The sequence below is a fragment of the Budorcas taxicolor genome, chromosome 3 (genome assembly GCF_023091745.1).
Source record: "Budorcas taxicolor isolate Tak-1 chromosome 3, Takin1.1, whole genome shotgun sequence".
NCBI classification, from domain to species: domain Eukaryota; kingdom Metazoa; phylum Chordata; class Mammalia; order Artiodactyla; family Bovidae; genus Budorcas; species Budorcas taxicolor.
In genome coordinates this window covers 45,782,770-45,796,724 of record NC_068912.1, presented here as the reverse complement: position 1 = coordinate 45,796,724, position 13,955 = coordinate 45,782,770, and the positions used below count along the sequence as shown (strand labels likewise).

General features: G+C 38.6%; 1 protein-coding gene across 1 annotated transcript in view; it reads right to left on the bottom strand.

The window, feature by feature from the left end:
• DPYD (dihydropyrimidine dehydrogenase) overlaps positions 1-11,157 on the bottom strand; it is a 934,615-nt gene extending 923,458 nt beyond the window's left edge. Inside the window, exon 1 of the mRNA XM_052637354.1 lies at positions 11,034-11,157. Within this exon, the coding sequence (XP_052493314.1) occupies positions 11,034-11,072 (39 nt within the window). The 5' untranslated portion in view covers positions 11,073-11,157. The remainder of the gene's footprint in view (positions 1-11,033) is intronic.
• Between the last annotated feature and the right edge of the window lie 2,798 nt (positions 11,158-13,955).

Genomic DNA, 13,955 nt, shown 5'->3' with positions numbered 1-13,955 from the left:
TCAAAAGCATGAATGAAAAGATAATGAAGTTTATCTTCAATAAATTTTGTTATCTCCACTCCCAGAGAATCATGCTGCTATTTAAAACTATTTAAAAAGTTAGAAAGAATGTAGGGAAATGCTTCTGACAGAATAAAAAGGCCAATGTAAGATTGCATTCCTTCTCTTTTTTCTGTGGTATATATTATAGATTTTGGGTCTGAGCTTAATATTGAGTATGAGGTCTATATATAACTATATATGTATGTATATACATACATACATGTATGTGATTCTTAAGTTGCTCATTTAGTTTCAAACACATTTTAACAATCCTGCAGTTTTACTCCTCATTCCCTCACTACTACTGTTTTTGACATATTTTACATCTTTTTGTGTAGCCCTTAACTTCCTATTGCAGATATAGATGATTTTACTACTTCCATCTCTTAACCTTTTTACTAGCTTTGTATGAGGTGGATTTACTACCTTTAGTGTGTATCTGCTTTTACCAATGAGCTTTTCCTTTTGTAATTTATATATGTTTCTAGTTCTGGCCTTTTCTTATTTGCTTAGGAAAGCCTCTTTAATGTTTCTTGTAAAGCTAGTTTGGTGGTGCTGAACTCTTTTTCCTTTTGCTTGTCTAGAAAAACTTTTGATTTCTCCATCATATCTGAATGAAAGTCTTGTTGGGTTGAGTATTCTTGGTTGTAGGTTTTCCCTTTCATCACTTTAAGTACACCATGGCTATAGAGTTTCTTCAGAAAAGTTAGTTGATAGCCTTATGGGAGTTCCATTCTACATAACTCATCACTCTTCCCTTGCTGCTTTCAATATTCTTTCTCTCTAATTTTTGCCATTTCAATTACAATATATCTTGGTATTATCTTTTTGGGGTTGATCCCGTTTGGGCCTCTGTGTGACTCCTGGACTTGGATGTCTGTGTACTCTCACAGACTAGCAAAGTTTTCACCTGTGATACCCTCAAACTTGTTCTCTTACTTTTCTCTCTTCTTCTGGGACAACTACAATGCAGATGCTACTATGTTTTTATGAGATAGTTTTTACTATGTTTTCCTAGAGGTTTCTTAAATTGTCCTCATTTTTTTCCTTCTTTTTTTTCTGTTCAGCATCAGTGATTTCCACTACTCTTCTAGCTCACTGATCCATTCCTCTCTATCATTTCATTTACTGTTGATTCCTTACAGTGTATTTCTCATGTCAACCACTGTATTCTTCATCTCTAGTTGGTTTCTCTTTATATTTTCTGTTTGTTATAAACCCCTAACTTCTCACTTTGTTCATCCATTTTTCTCCCACGTTCTTTGATCATCTTCACAATCATTACTTTAAGCAATTTATCTGGTAGATCGTCTATCTCTTCTTTACTTAGTTTTCCTTCTGGGGGTTTACCTTAACCCTTTGGAACATGTTCCTCTGTCGCCTCATTGTGTCTAAATTGTTTTTATTTCTCCTTATCCGGCAGGTTGGTTGCATTTCCTGACCTGAGAAATGCAGCCTTCTGTGGGAGATGCCCTATGCATCCCAGCAGTATAGTCCCCTCTGATCACTAGAGCTATATGCTTCAGTGGTGCACCTATGAAGGCTGCATGGGTACGTCTGTTGCAGCAGGCTGACTACAGTGGGTGGTTTGGCAGATGTGGCTGCTCCTTCATCCAGTTGGTTTCCAGGTCTTGCCTTGTGCAGAGGCTGCCAGCTACTGGTTAGCAGCACCAGGTCACAAGGCAGCTGGCTGGAGAACCCCAGGAGGTCCCAGGACTTGTGCTGGCTAACTGGTAGGCAGAGCTGGTTCTGGAGTGGGTGGGTGAAGGGTTAAGATTCCTGGATCTAGTGTCTGTCTGCTGGTAGATAACACCTGTTCCTACCACGGCAGGCTATGAGTTTCTGGATGTCCCAAACTTGGTGCTGATAAGTGAAGCTGGAAGTCAGGGCAACTGGCTGAGGAGTCCATGATATCTCAGAACTGATACTGGCCTGCTGGTGGGTCAGGCCAGGGTTGGTTGAGTCTGAGGCTGGTGCTGGACACTGGTGGGCTCCATGGGACACCGGGGCCAGGGTCCATGGGATCCCAGACTTAGTGCCAGCTCACTGTTGGGCAGAGCCAGTTCCCGGGGGGTCTCTGGCTATATGGCCCCAGGGCATCTAAAGGCTTGTGTTAACTCACTGCTGAGTCAGAACCTGGGGCAGCTGGCCAAGGTTTCTCAGAGTGGTGTCAGCCTGCTGCCAAGTAAGGTGAACCCTGCCATGGCAGGCCACCAAGCTGTAACTGAACTGGCACTGGTGTCCACTCACTAGCAGATGGGGCTGGAACTCACTGGGTTCTGGGATTACTGCCTGCCCACTTGAGGGGAGACCTGGGTTCTGGAGTCTCTGGTTGAAGGGCCCTAGGGATATGAATTCTAGTGCCTGCTCCCTGATGCATGGGATCAAGTCCCAGGCCCACTGGTGGACAGGCCATATGCAGCAGAGGATGTGTGTTCAAGGGATCTTAAGGCAGCCTGCTTGCTGGTGGATGGGGCCGTGTGTGTGTGTGTGTGTGTGTGTGTGTGTGTGTGTGTGTGTACACACACTGGAATACTACTCAGTCAAAACAGAGAATGAAATTTTGTCATTTGCAACAAAATGGATGGACCTGGAGGGTATTATGCTTAGTGAAATAAGTCAGATGGAGAAAGATAAACACTACATGTTAACACTTATATGTGGAATCAAAAAATAAATTAAACAAATGAATGAAAATATCTAAAAGAAACATAATCACAGATACAGAGAACAAACCAGTGGTTACCAGTAGGGAGAAGAAAGGAAAAAAGGGCAAGATATGGGTAGCGGATTAAGATATACAAAATACTATGTATAAATGAATAAGCTATAAGGTTTTATTGTATAGCACAGGGAATATAGTTAATATTTTATAACTTGAAATGGAGTATAATATATAAAAATTTTGAATAATATTGTACATCTGAAACTAATATTGTAAATTAACTATACCTCAATAAATATATAAATATTGTATACGATTAAACTATTTAGGGGGAAAAAACCTCATGTATAGGCTACTACTAAATTACTATTAGCATATGACTGTTTTATGTGGTGTGACTGTATGTTTGGGGTCTTCTTGTCACCCTTTTTTGTATCTTTACCCTTTGATCTATAATGATCACTAAAAATAATTTTTAAATTAAGTTAGCGAAATGAAAAAATGTTTTAATGAAAATTAACCCCTCAAAAAGAATATTTTGCTGTGAAAGTTGTCATGATTTATTCGCAGGGATCTGTGAAGGGGAACTGAATAACTTCCTCTTTGAATTACTGAGCAGCTTTTACACCAGCATTCCCCAAAATCTGTCATGGAAGAATATTTAGCAGAAGATCCCCAAAATTTTGAAGACACTGTGGTGCAGAGTCCAAGAAAAGTAACTTGTATTTCTGTGGGCCTGGGGACCCAGCTATTTGTACTCTAATTTCCACTGACAGTTATCAATCAAAAAGCACACTGGAGAAACTGATTCCTTTTTGGAATCTCTGTTCTTAATTCCTAAAGACAGCACCGTCCTACAGACACGCAAAATATGAATCTATGAATTCCAGATCACCTTCACAGAACTCCAGCCATATATAGAAAAATCAGACTTATTCTGCATGCTCAGGGGAGATTTAGACTTATTTGATTAAAAAAGAAAAGGAAGCAGGCAAGCATGAAAAAAGTAAAAATCAGATGTATATCAAATCCACACAGCTGGTATAAATGGTGCACTTAATCCTACATAGCATGTAAAATACACTAGCTCTGACACCACCACCTTGTATTTCCTTAATATGATCACCCAGCAGGTCATGTTTCCAAACAATTTCACCAATCCCATATTTTATTACAAACCATCATTGAAAGACTGATCAATAACAAACTTGTTGAGGAATCAGCAGGCTATTCTCAGAGGTTGAGTGACTTCCACAAGGTCAGACGCAAAGGATCTGACTTGTGGAGCAAAAATATGCCCAACCTTGGCTCCTATCCCAGGATGCTTATTTTCATTAACATATAGTAAATACACATTATCTTCTATTGTTTTGCTGAAGATCTTCACTTGGCCTTTAATTAAATATACTCAGATTTTTAAAGCTTTAACACGCTACTATGGTCAATTTTTAGTATCATTCAAAGGATTTCACAAGGACTAAAGAAGTGGATCTACTTAGGGGAGTCAATCTTGAGTAGGTAAAGACAAGGTGAAAACTGGAGGCTGAGGCTTGGGGAGAGAAGTGAAAGTGGGAAGGGGCATGGGGAGGATCAGCAGAGAGTGGGAGGTAATAAAATATTGGGGGAGCGAGAAGTGCAGTCAGGCTCCATCCTTGAGCACCATCTGTATAAATCAGGCCTGGAGTTGACATGTAATTTTGTGTTGGTCCCCTGAGAAGTGGCCCTCGGGGCTTCATTATTGATGAAGAGATTTTTCTTCAAAGTGGCCTAGTCAGGATTGCCTCAAGGGGACATTCATAAGCACTCATAATATCAATTTCCAAGCACCTGGGAGGTAGGAACACAGATTGTCTCTTTAATTATTATGATAGAGGTAGAGGATAGTGAGAATGCTATTACACAACCAAGCTGAAATCCTCAAAGAAATTAAATTATTATAATGTAACGCAAAAAGTTTATTATCTGAGTCATCCTTTAGAAAAGGCACACTTTACCTTTTCCTGGTGCAAAATAGGTTGATCTCCAATTCCCTCCTCCCTTGGACATAAAACAGTTACAAAATGTATAATATTATATATATTGCATAGTATATAATACAGTAATATACAGTATATAATATATATTAAACATATAATATATAAATATATAATATAATATAAAATACTATACAGTGTGTGTAAGGATGCTTAGAAGCCCAGAAAAAACTTTCTTTGAAGCTAATATTATGGCTTAAAGAAACTGTAAGTTTAGTCCAGTTAAACACAAGAGATATGGAGCTGGACACTTTTTCTTAAAATAATGATACATAAGGATCTCTTTTCACAGAAAAATAACAATAATTCCTTCTGAATATCATTGAGAATGCCAAGAAGTAAATTTCACCAATGGTCTGACCTGAACTAGTCATAAAAACATTCAGAAAAACACCAACAATTCAATCCACATGTACAAAGGCAGTGAAACAGCAAGGGTTAAGAGCAGAAGGACTCCTACATTTGACTCTCTGCCACAGTGTATTAGATGTGGACAATCCTACATAGAAAAAGCCTTCACCACATACTTCCTCTAAATCTTTTACAGCTTACACTTTAGGGCTTGCTATTCAGTGGGTACTAAAAACATTTTTAAATAGAAATAAAAAGCAAAATGAAGACAGTCCTTTTAATTTGACCTGAATTTGAAAAACTCCCCCATCTCATTGTTAATACTGACAAAAATAATTCAGGAATTTACTCATAAGTCATGTCTTCAACATATTTTAATCTATAATAAGCCTCTCTCATAATTCTTCTAACTTCATTAACTCTCTCTTTCCTCACATATTTTAACAGCCTTTGATACCACTAGTTAATTCTCGGAGTTGGACAATATTCTAACCAAATGACATTTATATAACACATATGTATAACATACATTCAATCATAATATATAAAATAACTACTACTATTCAAGAGATATATATTTCAAGTGACAGATGCTGAGTCATTGTATGTACATGACTCCAATTAATCCTTATATCTAGCACATGAAATAAATTAAGATTAAATCCAACTGACCAAGAAAGAAATGACAGTTTAGGAAACAACTTGACCACAATCATACAAATAAAAATATATATAATATTGGTGGCAGGATGTGAACACAGACCTGTTTTAACACAGTGTGTTTGTTTTTTAAACTAACCGTGAAATGAAGCTTAATTTTGTGAAGTACAAAATCAAAAATTTTATACAAATATAATGAGTTCCTAACATCAATATATAGGTAACTGTGGTGAAGAGTCTGAAAGAAAAGTTATATGCTGAATTAAATATAGATGTTTCATATCTACTAGTATAACATTTTAATTAAAAGCAATGGACGCAGTAATAATTATAAACCACAGGAAAGACATAATCCTATTAAGAGTTATCAGTAGTATAACTGGCTCCAGGATATCTGTGAACACCCACATTATTGATGTTTGAGGCCAAAAAACACCTTCTGTCTTAATATGGAGGATTAAGAGGAAATGAAGTCCAGAAGGCAAGCATGTCACATTTGAAAATCAAAATCTTGATTATAGATAAATTCACAATCTTAGAATGCCTTATTAAGTATTTTTTAATTAAGGTAGGATATAAATGACACAGAATTTTCTTTACAGTTTTAAGGACTATTTATCATTGTGTCCATTTAGCTAAGAAGCAGAAAGGCAAATTGGCCAGTTCTAATTTTCAATCTGTTTAGCCACACTGAGGCCTAGACTATCTCAAATGTCTTATGGCTTCTTTGTCACATTATTTCATGACATGAAATATTTTTCAGTCTCATTGTATTAGTATTTAATACTTTTTTAGTATTTCTAATATTGTGACTTAATATTATGCTATTTATTTGAATTCTCCCACAAGTGACCACACCTGTTTATCCTATAGGAAGGTCTATTTTTCAGCTCTTGTGTTGCCAGTTCATATACAGAGTATGGTAAAATATTGTATTCAAATAGTTAAGGAAAGATATGATTGCTTAATGATCATCCAATTATCTCAGCATTTTGATTAGAGGTCTTCATAGTATTCTTATTAATTCCTCACTGCAAAGGTGGAGCGTTCCAAAACTGGATATTCCTTCTACAATGTAAGAAAGGAGGCTATTGAATTTTAGCACATTTTTACAATTAAGCAATCAGTCAACACTATCTGCTATGATTAAGATTAAGCAGATCCAATCTAAAAATCTCCCTAGTGATAGATTCATCATTAGTCATTAATCTCAGTTTTTAATTAAATCACTGAAAGCGAGTCATCTGAATTCATGTGTAGGAGGCAGAATTTAGAAGAAAAACTATAATGAAATATATATATATGACCATTCTTAACTATCGAAATGTGTATAGTACCTTAAAGCTACAAGGAGCTTCCACTGAAATAACTCCAAATTTGGAGTAACTTTCCAAATCACGTAATCAGGCATTTTCCTACTGCCCTGCTAAATTCCTTAGAAAGGAGAAATACTTTAAAATTAAGTACTGTCCACAGGACAGCTTAAAGTAGGGAGAACAAGTATATTTTTAACAATGCAAACTCACAAAACAAATTAAAAATGAAATTTTACTTTTAATGCTTTAAAAGCCTTAGCAAATCAAGATAGCATTCCCAGAGATTTGTGGCACCCAATCAATAGAAACAAGGAAACAAAACTGGACTTAAAAAAAAAAATTAGGTTTATATGAATAAATAATGCATACCTTCTGCAAAGCTGAGTCCATATTTTCTTCTTGGGATCTACCTCCTCCCTCCCCAGGGACAAAAGCAGATATAATAAAGGGCATTCTTGCAATATCTTTTACCACCTCTATCAACTAACTAGCCTTTTTTCAAAATTCTCCTAAAATTTTAATTTCTCCAAGTTGTTACCATTATATTCCCATTTCCCAAAGCCATCACTTTCTTATCTAATTTTCTTAATTAACAAACACAAAATTCTCAACTGTCTTCTCAAATGAATAAAAGTTATAGGATCAGTTATTCAAAAACCATTTCTATTTAACTCTAAAAGTATTATGATTTTGTGGATACTGGACTGAAATCTTTTTTTTTTAATTCACAGTAAATTTGAAATGAGTTTATAACTACCAAAGAGTCATTAACTGATAATTCTAAGAATAAATCTTGACTTGGGGTTGTGGAAACAGTAGAGTGGTATATAGAAATTCAGTTCAGTTATAAATACTTACCAGAATTATTAATATCCAAAGAGTTAATTAAAAGCTCACTGTACCTGCACACATTTTTCTTCAGCTATACTTTTATAGTAAATTCTCAATTATCCATGTCAGTGGAGAGGAACAAGACACTGAACAAAAGTGAACTCTTCCAAAATCCTTCTTAGTTGCTTTTAAAAGTACAGATACTGACATTAGACCAGTTGTTGATTCAAACTAAGTGAATTATTGGGAAGGTATTGCTGAGGTCAGAGAAAGTGATCAATGTCTGATAGTCACCTTTTTTGAAACCTTCCCCAAAGAATTTGTATTCAAAAGTCATTCTTGATAAAATTCAGTTGAATCCTAAAAGCAAGCCCACAAAGTAAAATATCGTTTAAAAGTCTATAGCTACCATTAATGAACTTTAAAATAACAGTTATTTCATAGGCAGTGATTTTCCTTAGTTGTTCAAAATTTTTAATTTTATCATATTTTGTTCTTCTCTTGAGAAGATGTGGTGTGACATGTTATCTTGTCTGATTATTCTCCTTACTTAGCAAATCATGCAAATGTGGCACAGAGAAGTTAGGTATTTGAACAAAGTCACCTGTCTAAAAAGGCATAGAAATAGACCCCAACCATAGGCAATTTGCCCCGGATTCCAAAGCAATGTGGTCCTGAACCACATTAACATATCTGGAAAAATGTCTGATTTCTCATACATCTTCTATAATGACAATAATTTTTGAGCCTGTGAGCTAGGTTCTATTGCCGAGTACCTGTTATCTACCACTGCGTCCTTGCTATCCCTATCTTCCTACCCAGGGATATTTTAGTTCTGGAGTCTGGTGACCTTCTGACTGGTTTTTATGCTCTCAGCCCTTCAAACCCAGATGCAATATTGGATTGAGGTTAGAAATATGGAGTGAGCACACAAAATAACTCTGTAAACCTCAATAACTTTTTGCCCCAGAAATAAAATATTTCTTGGCTGCTTCACTGAAACTTGAGGTTCTATAGGTAGCTTAAGGGGAAAATTAAATCACTGTTATAGTGGGTTGTCACTATCACCTTCTGTTCTTTTCACATTTATCAATTGAACATGTACTCTGTTTTACACTGATAATTTTTTTTAAAGATGGTGTGCTTCACATATTTGAGACTAAGGTAATGGTCACAAGCAGATAAATTTCTAGACAATGGTTTTAATGAATTCATTCAAAAAAATCAAATCCAATGTATGCATTCAAATTTGATAGAAAACTGAGCCTTCATAATTCATTCAAAAAAATGAACTTTGGTGAATCAATAGGATCACTTGAGACATCTACACTTGAATGTATTCCTCTAGACTTAATGTATTTTTCCACATTGCATTATAATGATGAATTTTATGCTCTTTCATGGTACTCTAGCTCAGGAATCCTGGATATTACTTTGAGGGAAAAGAAAATAACTACGTGTGATGAAAGATGTTACTGATTAAAGTGTATTGCATGTGTGAACTACATAAAAGCTGAAAAAACTTAAATACCACTGTTCCATATCACAAGTAATATCAGGCTGACTAAGGTTAGATTGAGGTGAGTAAATGTAAGAGTCTGACCTTCTTAAATAGTATTAGTTGAAACAATTCGTGAAATTAAACTGGTCATTAATGTGTCAGTGGCATCTTTTCCTTAGTGTAATGTGGTTGAGAACTGATTTCACGGACAAATGCAAAACAGCTACCAATAAAGAAATTCAAACTCCAAAAGCCGCCAGCCCTCTGACATTCTTAACTCTGAAATCAGTACATCAGTACTACCTGAATGTTGTCAGAAGGTTACTATTTGAGTTAGCTTAAGGGTGGGAGGGGGGGCAAGGGGCGGGAGGTGGTTAAGTCAAAATAACAAGGACCAAAAAGGACAACGTAAATCAATCATCTTTTACTTTGTGCATGAATAAATATTGGGTTAAATATATCACACTGATCAATATGAAAAAGTAAACTATCCACAAGAGAAACCACAAGTAAAATTAAGCAGACATGTACACAGCAGCTCAGTCATAATTTGGCTCTAATTACTACGATGGATTTTTCAAACCAAGTATGGAGTCTGGAGAAAACACTGCTACCATCCCCCAAACAGAACACAAAGTTCCTACAATCAATGTTAGAGGCAACGCAGTGGTCAAAGCAGCTCTTTTGCAAACAGGTGGTTTTTAAAGTTTTACTTAAGCCACAGACTGAAAGGACGGAAGAAAGGAAAATGTCATTTGTTAAGAAAACACAGGCATGCACAAAAAACCCCAAGCAAAACACAACAAAAAACTAAAAAGCAGTTTATTTTAGCTCAGAACTATGAACACTGGATTAGTATGTCTAAAATCACGGCTTGTAATTATATTTCTCTCGTCGCATACAAAAAGGTCCTAGGGAGAAATAGAAGGAAACGGTCATGTTACTTCAGGGTGGGCTTTATTCACAGGAAGAAAGATGACATTTTTACAGAAACAGAGTGCAAGAGAAAATTAAAAAAAAAAAAAAACTGTTGAGAAGAGGAATATACAGTTTATTTTGTATTTCTGAAGGCACTGTATTTTTCATGTTCTCAATATCCTACCTCGTTCTCCCCTATGTTACGTTCATAAGCAATACTAAGGCTAGCAGTGGCTGCTGTAGCTTACATATAGATTTCCATTATTTCTATCCTCCACCTTTGCGAATGGGCAGAATTCAGCGACTGGAGGTGGGGGTAGCAGACAGGTATCCCGAAACGCTTACAGGGCAAAAGAGGAGGTGCGGGATAGACCGCGAAATGAACGCCCTTATGAGAAAGTCCATCTCCCTCGAACTCTTCCAGTGCTTCAGTCACGGCCACCCAGAAACTTCGGACCCCGACTCCGAAGTAAACAGCCAGGTCCCAACGCGAAGGACACCCCTGCAGCCGAGGACTCCCACTCGTCTCCCCGCCAGCCCACGCGGGGCGCTGGCTCCTCCGCTGCTGCTCCTCCTCGTCCGCAGACCTCCCGCGGAGGCAAAGTTTCCCGAGTCTCCCACTCTTTTCCCGGCCCGGCGGTGGCCGCAGCGGCCTTTCGGGCACCCACCAGCTGCGCTCCCCGCCCTCCCCTCGCCAGCCCGCGCGCAGTCGGTACCTCGATATCCGCCACGTCCTTGCTTAGCACAGGGGCCATGGCGATGCCCAGAGCCTGGAGCTTCCTTGCCACGAACCTTCCGCGTCCTCAGGCTTCAGCCAGAGACGAAAGTGACAGCTTGCCCGAACGCCCCTAGAAATAGAAAGCGGAGGGCCGGAGGCGCGGAGGCGGGGCGGGCGCCGGCCGGTGACGCCCCCGGGGCGGGGCTGCGCGCGGGGCCCTGCGGCTCGTCTAGCCCCGCACAGCGGGCAGAGCTGCGGACTGGAGCCCGGCCCCGGCTCCCGCCCCCGCCCCTGCACCTAGCAGCTCGTTTTCCTGCTACTCGCAGCCGGAAGGGAGGGAGAGAGCGCACAGGCGTTCGGGACTGGCCTTTGCTCTATAACTGTTCGAGGCAGTAGGTGGGGGCTAGATGTGAGAGAGCTGCAGGATTAAAGGTAAAAACAATCGGCGCCCTAAGTAACAAATTATTCCTTTTCTTTCCTTCCGCAGGAGCCCTGCGAGGTGCAGAAACATTGTCTTTTGGCAACTGCATCTTCAGAATTCCTCAGGGATAAGGTAGTAAATGTTCCCCAGTGCATTCAACAAATAGGCGGGAACTGGCAAGGGCAAGAGTTTTCTGAAAATGGACGGTCCCTAGGGGCGGAGGCGAGGCGGGTCGAGGAGAAGAGGGGCCAGGAATAGAGGTGAGCAAAAATTTCTACAATCAGAAGCTGCAAGCAGTTAGTCCTGTAGGTGGTACAGAATCAAGGTTGTGTATTTGCAGGACAATCCATTCTAATGGCCTTAAAAAAAAAAAAAAATCTAAAACGTGAAGCTCTTGTCAAGAGTTGTTCTTTAAGTTTTGTTTTAGAGCTTGCTGGGGAGGGAGCTATTTCATTTGGAGATGGTTTCAATCCAGAAAATATTCTCCTCACCTCTGAGTATATCTGTACTCCCGATGTCTCCCTCAGTCTTCTTCTCTTCTCCTGAAACACGTCTTGCTTACTTCTGCTAAGGATTTTATCACACTTCTTAGTTCTCTTAGCTAGACAGTGAGCACCTTGGGTTCTAGTATTTCCTCTTCATCATTATTCTTTCATTAGTTCATCATTTCATTCAATCAATATTTATTGAACATTTTCATTACCAAACACTATGTTAGGTGCTCTGGCTATAGTCTTCAAGAAGAAACATCACTTTATCATGGGAAGTTACTCAGAGTAAGGAAATGAGCAAACTAATAGGAGACTGAGATGCCTGCCTGGAAGGTAAAAGAAGGATTAGGGCAGAATTAATGGGGTCTGAGTGCTCACTATCATGAGTGAGTGGGAAGATTTCTTTAAACAAACCATCAGATTACCTTCCAGAACCTGGAATTTACTAGGAGATGGGTACATTTTTCTTAGTGTATTAAGACAAGGTAGAAAGTTACACAGAAACCTTGAAATCTTTCTTGACTCCCCTTTTCTCCCATATTTAATGAACATCCCCAAGCTCTCAGAATTCAACCTCTTAAATACATCTTGGAACATTTCTTCATTTCTCCGTGTTCACTGAACCCACCAAGAGCCACCAACTTCTATTCTTACTCCTTTTCACTGCAGATTAAGCTTTAAAAAGTATTAATTGGCTCATAAAACACACACACAGAATAAATCTTTCAGTGACTCCCACTACATTCAGAAGAAAATACAAACTTAATAGTGACCTCTGAATAACCAGCCCTTCCCCTCTTCTGCAGCTTCACCCTAGGGCTTCTCTTGCCAAGAGTCACTGTGTTCCAGTTACAAAGTAAACTTAGGTTCTTCTACCAGTTTTCTCCCTTTGTACATATCCTCCATTCCACTGGTACTTTAGATCTCAAAGAAACCTTCCCTGACCCATTCCCACCGCCAACAAAATTAGACCCACCCTGTCTCTGCTATCCTTTCACGGCACCCTATTTTTTTCTCCATAAGTAAGTAAGTAAGTGTTAGTTGCCCAGTCGTGGCTGACTCTTTATGACCCCATGGACTGCAGCCCACCAGACTCTTCTGTCCATGAGATTTTCCAGGCAAGGATACTGGAGTAGGTTGCCATTTCCTTCTCCAGGGGATCTTCCCGACCCAGGGATCGAACCCAGGTCTCCTGCACTGCAGCAGATTCTTTACCGACTGAGCTACAAAGGAAGCCCCATAGCCCTGTCAGATTTTATTTGCCTATTTATTTGAGTGTGATTTAATATATGTGGCATCTATTTATGAATGTAAGCACCAGGAAGTGAGGGTCCATATCTGGCTTGGTCGCTTACTGAATATTCAGTTTCTAGGCCAGGACTGAAACATACGAGAGAAATCCTGAGTGACTGAATGAACTCAGTAGATCCTGAAGTAGATTTACACACTAAGCAGTTTGTTTCAGAAACTGTAGTTTCACTTTACCATGTATTCTTCTCAATGTTCTACTTATTTCTGGGAAGTAAAATCATAGTATTTATCAATGACTTTCTAGTTAAAATGTGTCAAACTACTTTCTTTTTCCTGGAGTAATTTTCCGAAGTCAGGTTTCTTTCATCTTCCTACAATCATACTCTACTTACCACCAGATCATCTATATCCTCTTTCTTGGAGATTTTTTTTAATGTATACATGCATATGGATAGTAGTGGTGCATGTTCAGTCATGTCCAACTCTTTGCAACCCTACAAACTGTAGCCCACCAGGCTCCTCTGTCCATGGGATTCTCCAGGCAAGAATACTGGAGTGGATTGCCATTTACTTCTCCAGGGGATCTTCCCGACACAGGGATCGAACCTGCATCACCGGCATCTTCTGCATTGGTGCAGATTCTTTACCATTGAGCCCATACATACATATATTGTACATATATTTAGAAAGAGAGAAAGAGGATTTACACATGTGTGCATATATACACATATGACATATATATAATTGTAATACATAT